Source organism: Kryptolebias marmoratus, linkage group LG8 (assembly GCF_001649575.2).
Source record: "Kryptolebias marmoratus isolate JLee-2015 linkage group LG8, ASM164957v2, whole genome shotgun sequence".
In the NCBI taxonomy this organism is placed as follows: domain Eukaryota; kingdom Metazoa; phylum Chordata; class Actinopteri; order Cyprinodontiformes; family Rivulidae; genus Kryptolebias; species Kryptolebias marmoratus.
In genome coordinates this window covers 22,973,038-22,994,515 of record NC_051437.1, presented here as the reverse complement: position 1 = coordinate 22,994,515, position 21,478 = coordinate 22,973,038, and the positions used below count along the sequence as shown (strand labels likewise).

Sequence of the window (21,478 nt, the reverse complement as noted above, 5' to 3'; positions counted from 1 at the left end):
CAGCTCTCCTCATTTTTTTGCTGCCACTTCATGCTGATACCTCTACATCCAGGGCTCTGCCCACACAGAAACATACAGGTCTGAGCTCCACTCGCAACAATCATTAACCTGAAGGTCGGCTCCATCTACTCAAACGCCTGAACTGTCAGGACGGTGTCTAAAACAAACACGCCTGGCAGCACGTTTTAGCAGGATTTAAATGCTTTAGCTGCTGAGATGATTTTGATTTTGAATGGCAGCTATTTCATGATCAAATTCATTTGAAAACAGCTCATAAAAAATTAATGATGACCTGCTGTACAGTGGTACTAAAAACTGCTGAGAAATCCAGTAAGCTGGTCTGGTAATACACAGTTAGGTATTTAAAACCACTGCCAGGTGAAAAGAATAACACTGATTTTGTTGTTCTAATACAGTATTCTGCTGAGGCCATGCGCCATAGAGCCTCCTTTGATAAACAGACTTAGAATCAGCTAAAACTGAAAGATATTTTTCTGAAACCCAGCTAAGCTAAAATTGTTTATTCAGTGTTTTGTTTTTTGTTTTTTTTTAAGGTTTCAATACAATCTCTTTAGTGGTTCATGAGTCATTTGAGATGTATATAAGTTAATTTCAAATAATCAGTGGCAAAATTTTAAACAATTTTGCCATTAATATAGCAAATATTAGGTCAGTTTCCGTAAAATTGCCTGAGTTATATCCATTTTATTCTTTTTGTTTTGTCAGCTGGTTGTGGCGGCCATCTTAAATCAGCTTGCCTCCAAAGGTTAATCAGTTGTAGGTATATATCCAATGATTAATTATAGTGAATTCCATTAAAACTCATCCAGTGGTTCATGAGATATTTTGCTAACAGATGCACACACACAAGTAAAACTTGTGTGTGTGCATCGTCTACTTTTGTTATGTGGCGGGGGGCTATTAAAATAGCAAACTAAAACTAATTGATGTAGGCTATACAGCAAACACTATGAAATGAACAGAAAATACTCATTTATAACATGTTCATTAGTTGTAACTTTCCATTTTGCCGTCTAGTGCACCATTTTCCAGATTTTGCTCAGCATCTTTTCAAAATCATTCAGAGAGATGTCAAGATTAGAAGCAAAACTCACCGTACTCACTTCTGCTAATGGGAACTGAGAAAGAGAAACCAGGCAAAACCAGCAAATTTATAAGATTTAATTACCTGCCAATTGCTTGATTCACTGTGGTGGCAAATCGACTGCTTTACAGATTAGAGGAGTAGAGTGGAAAATAATTAATTGGATGCAACTGTACGCCATCAGCAAGATTCAGCAAAAAATGTTTAATATGATTCAAGTAACTCTCCTGATGAGTACGGGAGGAAAATGGAAGATACACAAATGAGTTCACTGGGACTTTAATTTTCTATCAAGAAGCCTAGAGACGTTAAAGGAAAGAAGATGATGGTGGGATTGTTGTTTCTCTGTTTTTCTCATTATCCCAGATCCCCACATCTCTGTTTGGGATTTCTCAATTTTCTAATTAGGAAAATAACTAATTAACTGCCTGAATAAATACAGCACCTGGTACTAAATATGCTTATCTTTGATTGGACATAACGATGGATTTGTGTTCAGTAGACACAGTGGAAATAGTTATGTACTTACACAGCCAAAGTAAAATTAGAACAAATAAAACAATAACAAAATATATTTTGCAAATCCTTCTCTGCAGTGGTCCAGCTTTGTTGAGCAGACATTTACACTTACTGTTTCTCACTCACACATATTCCCAGTTCTCCTGTCAAACACAAACCTTTGAAAATAAGTCATTTCGTCATAAAAAGTCAATTTGAAAATATATTGTGCATACTGCATGTTTTGCAGAGCTTTGATATTTTTTCTGGCTAGTGTATGCAAAGTGCAACATAGACATACTGAAAACATGGGCACAATACACTCCTCACACACACATATACTCAGCAACCAGCTGTCAGCATAAAATATTCATGCAACCGATCTCCAAACACTACAAGTCTGGAACAGGTGTAGGAGCAAACTAGAAAACTAGATGTGTGAGTCATCTCATTTCCAACAGTAACTCTGGCAGCCAAAGACATTTCAATTCTGCATTTGTCTTACCAAAGTAAAACCAAACTGCATTCCAAAAACCACCTTTATTTATGTCGCTTTGTAAAATTCTAAGCGCTTTTGTTGAACATGCATGCAGTGATCCCTGACCATCCTGCAGCTTTCTCACATGTGACCTGAATAAATTCCACTACAGCCTGTCAGTGTCCCACTCTGCTGCGGATTCAGGAGCTTTTGGATGTAAAGGGCCTAAATGTAGCGTAACTTAGTGCATACGTACCCTTCAATCATTCTAAAACAATCTCTGCTTTATTTTGACAATTTTGGAGCTATAAAAGTTTCAATTTTGTGTCAGTGGGGCTGCAAATTTATAGCTTGCAAGTGCAATTTTTTTCAGCCATTTGCTTGAGGTGCTTCCATTGTTAGGGTTTGTCAAAATTAAACTCAAGAGAAAATGACCAGAATTTCCTTGCTTTAACTATAACTAAAATGACAGTGTATATATAGAGAGAGATCTAGTCCACAAACTGGGAAGGGACAAGAACAAATCAAGATTTAGTAGGAGTCATCTCTCATTATTTCAGATAAACTGAAAAAGCAAACAAATTGTAAAACAAGCACTTTGGTCTGTGAGCTGAATTATTGAACAACACTGTTTACTCATAAATTTGCTTTAGGTTTTCTTACATTAAGAAAATGGCTTTATCATGCCAACACAAGCACAAATATTGGATAAATGGACATACACAACATATGCGTATGTTATACTCTTCTATTTGTTATACAGATTCAAGCTATTAGTCTGGTTTAGAGAATGGCCATACACAGAAAAATAAATAAATAAATATAACATTTTTCCCAGGGCCCTGCTCATTTAGTTCACATTTTGCAAAACAAGGAACTGACTTAAGTGAAAGACAAACTCCTCGTATGCATTTCTAGAATAAAATTATGCTTGTTTAACAAAGTCATCTGTCAACTCAAGTTGTTTTGTAAGAACCTCAGTAATACTGTTTGTTGTCTATGACACTGTCACTTCTTGCAACTAATGTATCAAGCTGACACAATAATCAAAATTATGCAAATTGCTTAAAAGGTAAGTTAGTTGCTTGTAAAACACAGGGATTATATTGATGTTTTATTTTTTATATTTAAAAGGATAAAAACATCTAAAGTCCTGCATGTAACAATGGAACCGCAGCATGATTGCATGTTGCTTTTGTTTCACAAACAGCTTTAATTAACTTGCAATGAGCTGTAATTGGCTCATACAGGCTGAAAATGTCACATGGAAAGTAAATGAGGCCCCCTTCAGGCATTAAAAGTGTTTGTGGTTTAACATTGTTTACTGAGCTCAGGTGCTTTTTTTACAGGCTGGAGGCCTCAAACAATAATGGATGAAGTGCATTAACACACTCTCAACGCGTGCACATAAGTCCACATATAATGTGTTACACAAATAAGCTCGACCAGCAAATTTCTCCCATTTATGCACCTTTAAATGGGAACATGAAGCTTTTAATAAATCTGTCAATCAGCAAAAGGTGTGGTCAGAGATGAGGAGAGGAGGGAGAGAACGAGTGCAGATGTTCAAGGAAAGGAGTGTTTGTAAAGTTCATTGGCACGGCTTATAATATTGTTTAAAACTGTATAATAAAGTTTAGTTTTAAATACACAAGTACTATTATAATTTTTTTTCTATTAGATAAAAAGTGGGCTAACAAGATTCAAAGTGGATCCTTTTTTGTGTATTTTAATTAACTATACTTCTTGACTTAATTTATTGTCTACAAACTGTTTCATCACAGAAAAAAAAAACCTTTGTTTTCAAATATGTACAACTACTTTTGAGACGCATTTATTGGGTCTCAAAAGTAGTTGTACATATTTGAAAACAATCTACTGCAATAAATGCAGTAGATTATTTGTTTAGGTTAAAAATATGCTGATGCATATGAATAATTAAATGTTTCTATAAATATTTTACCTTAAAACATAATAACTAGTATTTATAGAAAAGAATAAATTAAATGTAAGATCACTAGAGCACTAGACATGTGCATGCTCTCTTGCCTATCCATCTCTGAGAGTGTATTTGACTTGCAGAGTGACTAAACGAGTGCACACTTTGTCTGGCGCTCACAATGTTGGCTGCAGACTAATGTCCTGATCAATATTCTACACAGCAAGAGGACATTCCAGGAAGTATTTTCATGATGAAGCTCTGAGATTCTGCAGCTAATAATGGAAGCACACCCGCACACACACTTAAATATTTCTTCTTGTAAGGATGTTTGTTAATCTAATGATCTTTACAACATCACCATAGCAGTCACATGCATACTATATACAAAGTGAAACAATCACTTTCCAAATATTCTATAAGCGTACTGATGACTAAACACCAGCTCTCACAACAGAAGCATACACAAACTCACCCTTCATCAATCCACCAAATAACAAGTCAGAACCAACAGCAGAATAAAGTGAACTGAATGATCCTGTTAGCTCGCTAAAGATGATGGACGTTGCTTACCGCTAGAGATCATAGATCCCTCACTCACCTCTGCTCTTTATACGCACAGAGACGACTGGCCATCATTGTTCACATGCAGACTTCTGCATGTGAAATTTAATTTACAAATCCATCTTTGGGTTTCTGCCAACATAGTTATATTTCTATATGTCACATGCACAAAGCAGCAACAGTCTAAGCTCATAGTTGTTATTTACTATCAGTGTTTGCTTGGTACATTCAGACTCCTACTCCTACTCTTTGTGTTTAAGCCTGAAACTGTCCAGCCTAATTCCACTAAAAAACTTTTTAAAACTTATTTTAAGACAAAAATATATATAATTGAAAAAACCTGTTCCTGCTTTTTGTATTCTGCATCTAATACTATCATTTAAATGTAATATGTACTCTATTGACTATTTGTTTGTATCTGTATTTATCTTGTGTATTCACTAAAACTGTTTTTTTAATAATGAAATCCCACGTCATTGAGATTATCTATTTAAAAAAAGGTAAAGTGAAAAGTATTGTTACATGACAACAAAAAAAGTTAATGTATTGCATTACTTTCAGCTGGTATCACAAAGCAATACAGAATTAAAAGCTAGATATAAGTTAAAGTAAATAAAGCATTACCCCCCAAATGATTAAAAGAAACCAACAATTCTGGGAGGAAATATGTTTCAAATTGTGCTAAATTGAGGGGTTGTGTAAAAGTTATGCAACCCTTCTACATTCTTACAAATCCACACTACTTGTTTTTGCTCCAAATCACTTAAATTTGACAGTACCATGTCAAATTTACATTTTCTTTTCAGCTCCAAAACACAATTACTGGCAATTTTAAAACCAACAGCCTTGTAAACTTTGGTGCTAAAGCAAAATAATTTTTAAATGTCTTTTTCTTAGACACTGTAATATTGTCTCTTGTGGTTATATTATACAATTTATATGACAAAAGATTGACAACATAAAATTACAATAAACATAGTAGGTGTTATAAGAAAAAGGTCATTTTGGTCATTGTTTGACAGAAGTAGAACACTTTGACAGATGAGGTTCTTAAAATATTAATGATGTTGTATTACCATCTTTAATGAAAGTGAGTGCATAAGTGATAACAATTTAAAAACATAAGTTACTACCCAACCAAATCATTTTTTAATAAACCTGGATATTTACATTAAACTGTGTTGCCACTTGTTAACCTGGTTTAATATATGATGACATGAGACAGAGCTTGATATTTGTTAGTTGAAACAAATCTGATTTCAGCTTCTGTCACTTTGTCCTCGTGTTTATAAACTAAACAGAAGCTATTGCATCCCCAGTAACTATCTAAAGTATGTTTGTCTTTATGTTGTTTCTTGCGGTTGATGCATTTGATCACCCTCGCCAAATAAATAAATGAATAATTAATTTTATGAAATCTGCTTTTTCAACTGGAAAACAGTCCAGAGGAAAAGGCTGGAAAACAATTCTTGAAAGGAAGTCTACTGCTTCATTCAAGGCCTAATGGCACTGCAAGTGACAGTTCATTCTCTGCTTGGATCCGATGAATGGATTACACACAGACACACACACACACACACACATGCAAACAGTCACACACAGCCTTTCTCAGCATTATTACCATTTGCAAGCTTCTAGTCATGAGAAAATCAGAAAACACCTGCAACCCGCACTTCTGAGGCTGTACATTAACACACAAAAGAACACACCCTTCATTCCAGTTTCATAACTCTTGCTCTTATCTTGTCTTATTGGGACACACTGCACTGCCACAATCTCTGCCAACCCCCACTATCAACAGTCTACACACACATACACACACACACATCTCCTGTGCCATTCATCCATTTATTCACCTGACTGAATAACAGCCACTGGTCGATTGCATTGACCACTATCACACTATAATGCATGTTTCTTAATTAAAATCTGCCTCAGCACTTTGAGCTATATCCAATACGATCGCATGAACCTCGCAAAAAGGTGTACGAGCGTGTTTATGCACACTTGTGCACAAACAGATACAGTTAAAAACGATTTAAGGTGATGGATCAGGGTTACTCCAAGAAGATAGGTAATATATTAGGTGTCAATGGTCATGTCTTTGTGGTAATTTACAAGTTCTGATTAAAAGGTTGTGCTGACAGCTCTTCTGTCAGATCGATAGTTGATTCAATTCAGACTGAAGAACAAGTAAGGACTCATAAAACATCTGGATGTGTTTAGAATGCATGTAAAATGTAAATACCACAAACAAAAAGGGAGTTACTGTAATTATACGAAGGAAAATGATGAGAAAGAAGTGACATCAACAAAAAAAATAAAAAGAAACAGAGCACAAAATGGGAGGACCAAAAAGAAAAAGATAAAGGAGGAAGACAGAGTGAATGATTGGATTTTAATGCATTTTTAATGAAATGATAAAGTGTTGTTTCCTGTTTGTTTGCTGTACATGCATTACATGACCATGACAAATGATATTATTTTATTAGAAAACATACGTTTTGTTCTGCAGCTCTAACAGAGAACAAAGAGCTCATCAGTGACCATAACAAACAGTTTATTTCCAGCTACTAGGCACGATATTAGCAAACAAATGTACCCCTTGTCCAGAGAATTTAATGGTTTCACACCATTTTCTCTTAGTGCAAAGTTGACAAACTTCCATAATAAGATTTACGCATGTAGTACATAGAGTTATTAGCTGTTTTATTTCTTTTTTTTTTTTCACAAAATCAATGTGAATGTGAATCAATGCTTTGCTTTATCTGTAATTATATATTTAGGGACTGATTAAAAAAAAACATTAGGTCATGTAGCACATTCCATAAATCAGTTTTACACAAAATAGCCAAGACTTTAAAAACAAAATGATAGTGGCAAAAAGTATTTAAGAATAAATATTAAAGTACTAAAATATTTAAACTAGAATAAGATGCCTACTATTTTACTTAAAGGTAATCTCCAAAAGCTACAGCTAATTATAAATAATAAATGATTATACTTAATGTACATATTTTGTATTCATATTATATCCAAGTATAAATTCCTTTGTTCTATATAAACTGAAAAATAATTAAAGAATTTATGCATGTTTCCAGAATACTATTACCACAATCTGAAAATTCACAAACCAAACCAGGAAGACAAAGATTTTTATTTGAATGTTTGCTAAAGCTGCAGAGAGTGGCAGATGGTAGACTGCTGAAGCACAGACAGCTGTACGCTCTTGCTCTTTAAAAAGAAATTCTTTTTTGATGGATGAGTACAGTTACAGAGCAGAAAGAGAGATAGAGGAGCTGGGGAAGACCAGTGCAAACCGTGAGCGTTTAATTATTCATTAAAGAGAACTTTGAGCATAAAAAGATTTCAAAACTTTTTTAGAGTGCATAGAGAGGCAATCCATATTTGTCTAAAATAAAAGATAGATGCCCCGATGAAAGGACAGTCGGTGCTTAAATCCACCCGTCAATCTCATGTTCCATTTTAGCTCATGAACAAAACCCAGAGGCACTTAAACTTCTTCACTTGAGCTAGTAGCTCATTCCCAACCAGGAGATTGCTATCCACCTTTTTCCAGCCAAGGCCATGGCCTCAGACATGGGAGTACTAATCTCTTTTACTCTCCGTTGTAAACTGCTTCAGTGCCAGCAGAAAGTCCTCACTTAATGAGGCCAACAAGACCATGTCATCCTTCAAAAGCAGCAATGAAATTGCAAAATTCTGTCCAAAACTAGTGACAAAGGGCCATCCTGGTGGAAGAGTCTGACTTAGCAAGCTCTCACTACGGTTGTACAGGAACCAGACTGGCAGTCCAGTCTCTAATTTGGATGTGTCAAAGATATTTTTTTTTTTTTCGAAGATAGACACACTATGCAGTCTTCTCAGAGGGCTAGAGCTGACAGAGTTTTATTAATAGATTTAACATTTTAATTTTCTGCTTTCATTCATCCTCTTTGATGACTGGAGGCAGACATAATACCGATGACTTGAACCAAAGCATGTCTGTAGTCTTCAATAGTAAAGAACTGATAACACATCTTTTCTCCCAGTAAGCCAGACAGACAGTGCAAAGGCGTTTGCAGTCGCATGACAGTCTGAACAAGTTGTATCATCTCCACCTCAAACACTCTTATCATTCAGCAACAGCACCCAGACATCCTTTCTAAAACCTCCTACGGCCGGTTCCTCCCTCTCCGTCCACCACTCCTCTCCCTCCGTATGTCCTCTTGTCCTTTTATCTACGACCTTCTTCTTTCCAGTGTGGGAATGCATGGAAGGAGTTGCCATCTGTGGCATGTTTGAGTTTGTTGTTTGGAAGGCGGATTATAAAAATGTGCAGATAAATATGTTTGTAGGAGGTCAGTAACCCAAAATGGAGAAGAGTTTCAGAGCAGCAACCTCTCTCAGGTTCACTAGAAGCCCAAATAAATTTGCTTTAACCATCGCCTTCTTTGTTTTCTGTTCTATAAACAAACTGGGCATAAGCATAATAATGACAATTAAATTAAACCTATTTGCAAGTTTAACTTAAACCATCATGTTACTGCAAGCCTAAGCTGAGCCGCAATTTTTAGTTTTATGAAGCAACAACTGGGTTTAAAACTCCCGTTAGATCATGCAAATCAAACACGTCTCTAAAGATATTTTTTTTGTTCAATTAGTCTTTTTCAAAGCAGGTGCAGTCTGTCAATCTGCAGGGATCTGAGAGTGCCAACTAAAGGTATTAATCATTCAAAGCAACTTATAAATTCCTGCAAACTCCTGAGCTTGCAGCTGCACTCAAATTTGTCTACCAGCATGAAACAAGTTATTAAAAATAAGCAGACATGGGCCTACAGTACACATGACTGGATGCTTACAGGTTTGTCTGTATTTTTGTGTTTCGTGGAGATTTGTACAATATGGATGTAAGTGTGTCCAGGTGTGGGCTCCTAGCTCGAGGCGTCTTTTGCTCTCCCCTCCTGTCGACTGACTGGAGCCTCTCGATGCTCTGCTCTCATGGTTAATGCATAAGGAGGGATGAACCCCTGTCCCCTTTGTTTCTCCACATCTCTGCTTTCTTAGAATAGAACTGATTCTTACCATATAATGAAGAAAGATAACTTTGTTTGCACTCTCTGGGGCTCAGCTCAAAGGATGAGTTAGAAAAGCCCAGAACGGATGGAGCAGAATGCTGACACAGAGAAATAAGGACATATAGCATTGGTGATATGAAAGACAAAGAGCTGCACTGGAGTTCCTCATAGCAAGATGCCCATTGGTTCGATCCCCAGCCGGAGAAGGATGGATAGGTGACATTAAAAAAAAGGTGACAGAAAAACTCCATCCTAACTCCCTTTAAATATCTGCGTTTTTAAAAAAAAAAACAAACTTAAAGCTTTTCGTTCTGTAAAAACTTCTGGCCATATTTGATGTTTTCCAGATATGTTGTTGTGAACATCCACCACACTGAAATAGTCTTACTTAGCTGTAAAGTTGCAATGTTACTAAGTTTGTGTAACTAAGAAAACTGATATACAAATAAAATGTTATCAAATATATAATCTTTGTATGAGTTAATTTACCCCAAAACAAATTTAGATCAGATTTTTTTTATCCTAATCTGTTTAATTTTGTAGACCTTGGATTGGATTGGATTTTTAAAATAAATAAAACATGTACTGTGTTTCAACATTTTTTATCTAATATTAGGAACTACTATAAATGTCTCAATTGTTTTACAAATAAGGCAAACAATTCAATAAAATCATGGCCTCGAAATCCTTTAGTTTTTGGCTTAATTGTTGTCATTGTGCTAACACCCCACCTCAGTGATCAGGTTTTGCCCTTTGGTGGGGCTTCCTTCATCTTCCTCGGCCAGGGTTCTGCTTTAACTGGTGCCAGGTTAAAAAGACAAAACCGGCACAGGCCACACACAGACAATGGGCAACTATCACTGTGATACTTCCTTTGGGCTATATTAGGAGATAATCCTGAAACAGCCTGACACTGCCACAGACTAATACCTGTCTTTGAGAGGAAAATTTATTCAACTACAACACAGAAGGCTTTAGGCAGGTACACTGGTGTTTGATGTAATGCTCTCCCTTGTTGGCACCTCAAATCCAGAAACATAAAAATGCACATTCATACCACATAAAACATTACTTTTATTCATTTTCTATTTAAACTAACCTTTTCATGATTCATTTATGCTTTTAAAAACAGCTAAAATGCACTAAATAATTTACTGTCTAATGCATGAAGTATGTTGTCATTTTTTTTATTTAGCTTTAACCTTCAAATAGCTTTGCAGTTTATGTTTTTTAAATGCTGTTGCCAGTTTAGTTTGTTATATGACAATGAGAAACCTGCAAGTTTGTCTTTTTTCAAACTATGTCAGACTTAATTCATGATATCATATCTGTCGTTGATGCTGCTCTCTGCTTCATTGTGGAGGTAAAGAGCCTTCTATCAGGCATTTTGTGCTTCAGCTGGTCAAAGAAGTCCTTCATCAGCTTCTCATTGTTCTAATACTCTATTTCTAACACCATAATTGCTTTTTTTTACAGTATATGTTACTCATTGTGTCAGTATGCATGTCTGCTGCATTTGTACTTTCATGAGTCCTTTTATGTCTTTTTTAATTTAAAAAAAGCACAAAATTTGCAGCATGAAGGATCTTGATTAAACTCATTAAAACAGCTAGTCTTAGAAAGAGGCGAGTAAAAATAGTTGGTCGAAACCCTTGAAATGACAAATGAAAATATGATGTTTTTACTTGTGATGTCATGTTACCATCAGTGTTTACCTGATTTTGTGTTTCTGTACACGCCTGCTTGTTTGTGTGAGTCCATGTACAGTAGGTGTCCTCTAGAGGCTCTAAACATGCGGTTGCCATCACAGTCGCTCCCAGCAGATTTTTTTGCACATGCACACAAAGCTTTTCGCATGGGAGCATGCAACACTCCCTGTCATCTCAGCCTACACACACACTCAAACATGCATTATAGAAACAGTAGAGCTGACACTGGTTGACCTGGTCTCCATAACGACATTCATATTCACCTCTCAAGGTGTGAACAAAATAGTAAGGCGTCAAAGAGAGACTAATGACATAAAAAGGTAAAAGAAAAAATCCCAAAAGGATTAAAGTTTCTTTTTAGAAGTAAAGTGTGCTCTTTTGGATCTAATTGGAAGAAAAGGGGTGGAATCAGTGACAGGGTCAATGTGTAATTCCATCTGGGGCCACTTACAGTCAGAAAGAATCTTGTAAAGGTCTCATTATGTAAAAAATTATTTGAAAATGACATTTTAATGTCAGTTAGAGATATAGAGACTATTAGTTAAGGTATGAAGGTGAAAGGTTTTAAACAAGTGCACTACATGTTTACATTTAGAGAGAGGTCATAAATAAATGCAATTCTGGGAGGAAATAAAGATGCGTCGATTCATAAGGTTTTTATGCCAGAAAAAGCATGTAAAATAAGATGGGACAGAGATATAGCTGTTTTGGTAAAACAAGATTATGTACAATGCCATGTGACATTGTGAGATATGTTGTGACATGATATATTGTGAGCGCTCATAGCACATGTTGAAGATGACTCCCAGCTACTACCACCTAAACTTAAGGCTATAAAAAGTTATAGCCATTTTTGTGTTGAGTAATGTTGATTAGTTGTGAAATAGACAAGCTTGTATTGGGTTAACTCTGTGGAATGATTACTTTCTGACAGTTTCATTAAAACTGTAAATGTAAAAGTTTTAAACAAAGATGATGCACAATTTGTAGTATTTGGAGTATGTGTTGGGAATTAGTCTAAGCTACTACCACATCAAAATTTTGCTAAATATTTGTAAAACTGGCTGAGTTATACCTATTTTTATTTCTAAAATCAGTTAGCTGTGGTACTCATCTTTTAGTTAAGTTGATTTCAAAAGTTAATCAGCTGTTGATGTACAGCCAAATGATTACTTTCAATAAAATCTGTTCAGTTACTGTTAAGATATTTTGTTAACACACAAACAGGGTTGACTAATAGTTAAATGCAGTGTTTAAAAAACAGATTTCAAGCAATAAATTAGCTCTTGAAGTACAAGTTTGGGATGAGTCTAAACTATTTACACACCAAATTTAAGCACAATATCTTTAAAATTGACTTAGTTGTAGTGATTTTGTGTTTGCTAAGGTTGCTTGGCTGTGGCAGCCATTTTGAACTGGATTGACTCTAAGAGTTAAGCAGTTGGAGACGTATGATAGGATTGGGTCTGCATGCATGTGCATCTCTACTGAGCTTCCAGTGAGATGCACAGGAGGTTTTCAAGCAGGAATTCTGTAGCTTGGCAGAGGTTGATGACGTTATGTCAGCTCTCTCCCACAGCAGCATGCATGACTGACTGAAACAGAAAGAGAAGAACAGTGAAACACTGAAGATGAGCAGCATGAAAACGTAAGAGACAGCCAGCGAGCTAGAGTGGTGGATAAAAGGTAGAAAGCAATTTAGAAAGAGAATGAAAAAGGACTTGAAATATGAAGAAAGGGGGGAAAAAAGAAACAAGAGTGATGGACAGGAGGAAAGTCATCTTTGTCTGAGAGTTAGTTTGAGGAAGAGGGGAAAAAATACTTTTGCCACTTCTTGAAAATTGCTTTGCCGGCATTTCAGTGAGGTTGAAAGGTGTTGTTGGAGTAGTGATTACTTTCACCTCTTGAATCGAAACTTAATTGTACGTCTGGATTCAGGCGGTCGCTTTATGCTGCTGCTGGCAGCGACAAGACGCGATGACAATTATAAATTATTTGAGACTTTTGGTCGGCTGCATGATTTCACCGAAGCGGGTGATTCTGCAATGCAATCAGTATTTTTGTAATTGGTAGGAAGCTTTCTGACATCGGTGTCAGAAAGTCTGCCAGTTGCAATTATGAAACAACAAACTCCTTTTAAAACAAAAAGATATTTGACTCAGTTTCAATTAAATGAGCCCTTCTCAAGTTCTGCATATCTAAAATACATTTGCTATAAAGCTCCGAATTCTATTGTAGATGGAAGGAAATGTTTTTCAGAGAAAATTATGGGCAACAATTTCTAACTAAAGAAATTACATTTCCAGCAAAACTGCAGTGTGAATGCTGAGTGCTAAATGACTTTGCCTTAATTTGCTGAAAAAGCTTCAACTGAGTTGTTAAAGGTAATAACAGCAAAAGATGCAAAATGTGAAATTGGGTAAAACAGTAACTAAAAGTACCAAAAACAGATGCTATATTTAATTAGACAATAAATTGCTAAATGAGCAACACAGTAGTTATAAGTAGAAAAATTGCAGCTAAAGAGATGCCAAAAAGGTGACAGTTGCTAAAATTAGTAAAACTTAAATGAAAGACTAAAAGTAACAATAAAGGTAAAAATAAATAAAGCATAAAGAGCAAAACTTAGCAGATTTCAAAGAAAACAATTTTTTTGAAGGATCTGAAGAGATTGTGACATATTTCTATAGGGAGTGTTATTTTAAATAAAGTCAAATATTTTGAAAAGTGTAAACATTACAAAAACCAAAGAGCACACTCTTCCCAGTAAAGCTGGACGTTTTGATATATGAATGGTTAAAATAGCACAACGTATGCAGAAGTGGTTTGAAAAATTGTCTGCAAAAAACTGTAATCCGGGAAACAGTAATGGAAGTGCTGAATCAGCATCCACACAATAAGTTTTATTTCCACTAAGCTTGGTAAAAACTTTGTTTTTAATGTGCAAGGGACCATGTGTTTTTAATGTGAAAGGGAACATATTTCTCTCGTCTTTAGCACATAGTTTCAATGTAAATTTCAGAAACGTCTCTTAAAAATTTGGGTAGGAGTCGCTACTTAAATAACAATGAGTCATAATTGTACAGCTATGAGCCGACACCAGCAGCTATATTTATCTCCATCTGCGTTGTCTGAAATGTAATTATTACCTTCCGATTGCAGTGATGAAAATACATCCTCTTATTTAGGTCATTAGGATCACGCAGATATAACTGTCTTTGTTTTGTCCTGAGAAGCGACCTCCCACATTCCTCTTGGTGAATACTGTGTTTAGAGGGAGAGCTATATTTGTCATTTGTGAGAAAAGTAAGGTGTAATTATCAAGGTTTCCTACCTGCAACCTGCATTTACATTAAGCTACATTCAATATTTTTCTTTTCAAATTTCTACAATTCATAACAAACTATTTATTCTTCCTTTACTATATGTCTTAACTGATCCCCCCCCCCTCAAAAAATATGAACTTTGGCAAAAAAATGTTTGTCTAACTGCTATCAGATGGAAAACAGCAGAACAGAGATTACATCTAATTACTGAACACAAAGAAGTCACACACAGTCCTATAAAGCAGATCTGCAAAAGACAAGTGCAATGATTGGAGAGGAGGGAAGAGAAAAGCACAGTTTGCAGATTTCCCCAAAAACTAATTATTCAAAGTGCGCGCACACACACACACATCCAGTATGCATGCACACACAAGTTCTATTAGCAGCTCTACGTGCATGCTGTGGCTAAAATTAGGACACAGTCTGTTGAACAACAAACAGGCCACAGGGAGGAGGACATGCTGCCAAAAAGTGTAGCTTGAAGAGAAAAGGATGCATGTAGACAAGCAGGACTGTGTCAGTGTTAGCAACAGGAACAACAAGAAAAGCATTCAAACATTCACACTGTGTTTATCTTCAACACTGTCCAAGAAAAAGAACCTCTCAGCATATTTTGTTGTGTCTACCTCTGCTTTGTTTGCCTTTTTTCTGTCAGTTTCATTTGTTTTGCTTTAACTCTGATTGCTTCTTGCTTCAAAGTGGTACGACCCAAAATCCAACCTACTGAGCAAAAAAACTGATGCAAGTCTCCTGATAAAACCTAATAATAATAAAAACCTAAAAGGAGACAAAAATGAAGTAAAGGTCTAGCATTCCTTGAAGAAATCCATACTGTCTGCTGCCTTTTATGCCAAAGTTTTAGACTAAGATCCTCTTATGTTGAGGAATGATGGTGATGTAACCATTTTGGTCAAACCTTGAAATTAACAACATGCGTGATGTCATGAAAAATCACAACATGTCTTGAATTTTTGACACAAAAGATACAAAAATATCATGTTTCCTTTAACAATGAGCTGTAAATGTGTCTGTGGATGGTTGCACTTGTGATTTAGTAACATTTACATAAGGTAACAACCTGCAACCCATCTGCAACTCATTTTTTGACTCTATATGCAGACATAAACCAGCACAGGGATGGCTTTTAGTATCTTTCCCAGGTGTTCTTTTTTCAAGCATTGAATAACTCATACAAATGAGTTGCAAAAACATGGAGTGTGGGTGTTTCAATATCCCTCATCCATATTCATTGGTACCACAACACTCATGGTTTATCCTTTTAAGGTGCTAAACTGACAATTCACAGCACTTATACAGCGGTAAATGAAGCGACAGCTACCCTCCTATTAAAGGAGCAAATTTCTAAAGTTTCAAAAGTTAAAAATCAAACTTGCTTCAAAAGAGACATTAGAAGCAACACTCACACATGCAATGCCATCCAGTAATGAAGCTGAATTAATGTTTTTTTTTCTTTTTATCTAAATGTTTTATATCACTGAGTTTCTATAAATCTCCAGATTGTGTTCAAATCATCTTAAATTCTAGCTTCAGGGTTAAAGCTTTAAAAAAACAGTGGGCCATTTTTAAAAGCTGCTGCTTTCATGATGAACATTATTTAAAGTGTTATAACTACATAACAGCATTAGTGTGATGTGCTGTTTGCACTTCAGCTGGATAAAAGCTGTCACTTTTTTGGTTTAGTGTTTATTTTTTTGATGCAAAAGGTTGTGACAGGGTTGAAAGATATAAATGGTTGTATGACTCATAAGAACAAGAAGTGAATATATTTAGTGAAATAACTATAATGGACATTGAGGTAAAGATTTAATTGTTCCTTTGCACAGAAAAAGAAGGGAAGAACATTTCTTTTAACAATAGAGGCAGGTGGTGGAGCCTCAACATAACAATAAATTAACAGGATAAAACTGAGTCACACCAATAATTACTTAAAGTTTCTCTTCCTATCCCTTTCTGTTAGGAGCTATCCTTCATTTGTTCAAGTCATAAATAATTAAAACATGCATGGATTTGTGCTAAATGTTTGTTAATTGTTACCTTATACTGATCTGATTCCATTTGCATAACAAATATGGAGCCTTATGCTGCTCATTAGGCTACCAGGACACACAGTACATTGATTAGATATGATGATAATAATGGATAATGTTCAGCTAAAGTATTAATCCATTGCTGCAGACACAACAAGGACTGAGCACACCCACAAATAAAATAATTTATGCCTATAGGTCTAAAGGCTGATATTTTGTGTCTCTTTTAATTTTCTTATGCAAAAAAAAAACATGGAAACTTGAAAATAAGTGTGCATTTTCTGTTTTGTATATTGCTAATCTTAGCTGACATATACTTGATACATATTTAGATCCTAAAGGTTTGGTGCACAATCACATATTTTATACCTACAAATGACAGTGATGTTAGTATAAGTATATAAATCTGATGCAGCTTTTTGTCAGGAAGCTGTTGGGCTACATCACCTTAATGTGGTAAAGTGCATTAAAGCAACAAGGTTTGCAGATTTCCAGGACTGAGAGAACATTGATTTGCAAGGGCAATGATGGAGAAGATAGTGAATGTTAATAGGACTGTTGAGCTAATCTATAATTCATACCAACACAAACAACAGAACGACCAGTGTGGGTTTTTGCTGAAGATTGAGGGACGTTGAATGAAATGCCGCAAAGCTTTACGTGCGTGGCATTTGTGTGCTTTAATCAAATGATTCATGCTAAGAAAAATACTTTGCTATAAATGCAGAATATGTCAAAAATAAGGACACAGTTTTCATCTTTTTATTGTGTATTACAGGAAAATAGATGGTTCTTGTTTTATGTTGTCGTTGTTTTATGGTTTTCATTTTGACCTGCAAAAAATCCCTATGTGTTCTTTCATTTAAATAACTTTGTAATTTATTACTTCATGCATAAATTATGTTTTGTGTATTCTGTGTTTGTGCATGCAATTCTAGTGTGGAAAACAAATTCAGTCGCATTATTTTTTTAAAAAGACCGAATTTAGCTGTAGTTTACAGGTTAAAAATCAGGTTTAGGTTGAGGTGACATTATATCAGTGACTGTCCTCATGAAGACAGAATGTTATAGTCTGTGTGAGTGTGTCCATTTGTGTGTGAATATACGACATGTTTAACGTTTTGTGTTTAATCTAGCACAACTGCAGTGCAAATCCTTAAGTGAGAGGCTTATCAACTCCTCCTTCCACTTCATTAGCATCATCCAGGAGTATTAAACTGTAGCACTCACTCCGTTTCCTTCCCTCTCCTACACCAACACACTCTGTGTGACTGTGTGAACAAGTACAAAGGCTGGAAAGATCAAACTTTGGTCTTAAAGATGAGCCTACATAATCCAGACTGAAACTGTTGTACTGTAAATATAGTAGATGTACAACAAACAAAAAACACCAAAATGAGAAACACTTTAAAATGCTGTGTTGAGAATGAGACTTTTAAACTTTTGGATTATTGTTACAAAATCAAAATATCCGTTTTCCTCTCTTCTTTTTCCTTTTCTTTTTGTTCTCCTTTTTATTGCAGTCTAGTGCTGTATTTCACACTCAGATACTATCATGACCTGTCAGACTCACCTCAGCACAAAATATTCAAAGTTTCAGCGACAAATTACTTCCTCTACCTGAGGTCTCATACTGGCTATCCATTAAATCTTTCTTGCACTTATATATTTTTTTACTAATCTATGTGGGGTTTTTTTTTACTGCATTTATTATTTTATTCATTCAGTTGTTTTATTTTAAGATCATGATAGTAAAAATGTACTATTGGCACTAGAATCTAAAGTATCTGCTGCCATGTAAGCTATCAGAATAATTATCTACTGTTTTTTTCAGCCATTTCTCATTTCATTTCAGTTGCCTTTCAATTTGTTTAACATTTAATTCTAAAACGTTAACATCTGACTGGTCACTAGATTCAACCATATTTGTAATTGAACATCTGATCTAACCCAAAGCATGGATCAGACCATAAACAGATAAATAACATATGCAGATAAAGAACATTGCATATCCTTGTGAAACCTGGCCTACCTCAGTAAGGTGAGGGTTGGGGTTGAATCCGCACTGGTTGCACACGGTGGCCTTACACTGGGTGCAGGTGTTATAGTTGGGTACAGCTGGTGGGTTGGACAGCTCGGTGGTGGTGCACACTGGGCACAGTTTGCTGCTCGGCATGGGTGCGATCTGTGGCAGGGAGTAAGGCGAGGTGGGTGTCACACCCCGGTCAGGAGACACTGAAGGAGACCGGCCTGTCCTTGAGCCGCTCGAACCACTGAAGTCGACTTGGAGGTTTCGACGGGAGGCGTGCTGACTGGGACTTTGACCTCCATGGCCTCCCATCCCTGACCCAGCTGCACCTTGACCCATCCCATGGCCAGACCCTGGGACCTGCCCCATGCCAGACCCCTGACTGGACTGCATGTGTCGAGGGGAGGTTGGGCTGTCATGAGCAGCCAGGCGGTATGTCTCACCAGCTCTGGACCCTATTCCTCCACCAATGCCCATACCTGCGGCCATTCCTCCCATCCCTCCTCCCATTCCCCCCATCCCACCTCCTCCCATCCCTCCTCCCATTCCTCCCATCCCACCTCCTCCCATCCCTCCCATTCCTCCTCTTCCCATCCCTCCTCCCATCCCTCCTCCCATTCCTCCCATTCCACCTCCTCCCATCCCTCCTCCTCCTCCCATCCCACCTCCTCCCATTCCTCCCATTCCTCCCATCCCACCTCCTCCCATTCCTCCCATTCCTCCCATCCCTCCTCCTCCCATTCCTCCCATTCCTCCCATTCCTCCCATCCCTCCTCCTCCCATCCCCCCCATCCCTCCTCCTCCCATTCCCCCCATCCCTCCTCCTTGATGCATGCCTGGCTTGGGACTATCCATCTGGCCCATTGGAGCCCTGAAAGAGAAGAACAAAGCAAAAAGAAAAATACAACTTTAAAATTTATGTGACAACTTCATAATTGCATATATTTGTTTTTAAAATCCCACTAAATTTAGCTATTAATGATTTGGATTCCATTCCCAGGAGAATGACAGCAGCAATGAAACTAACTGTGGGTGACCATCAAATGGAGTTTAAAGAACAAGCTAATGAGTTACTGAAGCAGTCATAATGTTATGCTACATTATCTTTTGGTATTAGAGGTTACATTAAAAACAGCAGCACAGTAATATGTGTCGTAATCTTTTCAAAAGTTGCATAAATTTTTTTTCATTCTCCAACATGAGAACTAACCACATTGCAGTAATGAAAGAAATGTTTTGTTTGTTTTAATGTCTCCTATATGGACCAAACACTGAAAAAATGCTGACTTTTGTTATAAAACACAGTATGATACATAACATATGAAGCCAAAAAAATGAACAGTAAAAATATTCAACATTGCCATGTTTCATTTTGTAGAATAGCTTGCTTCTTCAATCAAAAATCTGCCTTGTTTTCCCATACTAAAGACACTGACTATCTATTAAAAACAAAAGATCCTTTTAAATAATCACAGCACAAAGCTAAAGGCACAATGATAATTGAATATATTTTTCCCTTTTCCATTTTCTATTTAACTTTATTTTCAATTATTCACTGCAATCTTTCAGTAACATTTTTGCTTTTTACCCACTCTTTACTTTTTTCATTGCCTAACTTTCCATTTTCTTTTCAGTCAGCACTAATAATAGCCTTGTTATATTGCTTTTCATTTCTTTTTCATGATAGTATCTCTTCTTTTTTATCTCTTGACATTTTTCATTTCCACTCTGAAAGGAGAAGTGAACCCTTACTAACCCTTTTTGTCTTTCTTGTACTGAGACTACCTGTCAAAGTCGTACAAGTAGCAAGGTGGCAATAGAAAAATATATTGATCTTTGTTCCTTTACTATACAAACTATAGTAAATCAGAAGCTTTTCTTAAAGAGTTTTCTGTGTTCCTTACAAATGATTGATTATTAAAATAATAATAAAGCAAAACTTTTGTTATTGGTGGTGTTTACTATTCATTTTGTTTGGAAAGTTTAACCTGACCACCAATTTAAAGTGTTTCAAGCGGAGTAAAGTCACTGACTTTGTGGCAAATTAACATGTGACCTTTAAAACGTGCATTGATTTATAGTATGAACAAAAAACAGGCAGTATGCAAAAAACAAGAAAACATGCTTTAAGATATCTAAAACTTATTTTTTCCCAAAACCTCTCATGAATGTGTTTCATAATTAGAAGTCTCTCCCTATCTGTTATACAATATGACAATTCCAGTGCTTTAAAAGTTATAAATCTGAGTTTGTTTGTGTTTTTAAAAGCAACACATAATGAGCCTGAGGAACAATTTCACTGCAAGTATAAACAGAAAAGCTACATAACACACACACACACACACACACACACACACACACAAAATTAACATTAAACTTGTTAAATGATTTAAAAAAGAGAAAAGCTAAGTCACTCAGCCAACAATGAGTCATCTCAAAATTAAAACTGCAAACAAAAAGTCAGGCAGGGCAAACTCGCTGCATAAATGCAAATCTGACAGAAAACTTTGATCACAGAGCAAAGCAAAAGCAAACCAATCCAACAAAATTAAAGGGATTAGTTTAGACAAATACATAAAACTCCACTTACAATTTTGACATTTCAGGCTTTTTTGCTTTAATAAGGATTATTCTCCCAAAGTATTTTTTTTTGTTTATTGTCTAAGTTTTAATTACCTATAGTGACACAACTAATTTCTTAACA

General features: G+C 36.0%; 1 protein-coding gene across 3 annotated transcripts in view; it reads right to left on the bottom strand.

Moving 5' to 3' along the window:
• Window positions 1-19,449, bottom strand: part of bsna (bassoon presynaptic cytomatrix protein a) — a 93,272-nt gene extending 73,823 nt beyond the window's left edge. For 2 of the 3 annotated variants that reach the window (XM_037976810.1, XM_037976809.1), the window contains exon 1: window positions 18,778-19,308. In XM_037976810.1, coding sequence (XP_037832738.1) covers window positions 18,778-19,308 — 531 coding nt within the window. Of the gene's footprint in view, window positions 1-18,777 lie in introns of all 3 variants that reach the window. The other variant, XM_017411263.3, reaches the window with a different exon arrangement.
• Window positions 19,450-21,478: the final 2,029 nt, after the last annotated feature.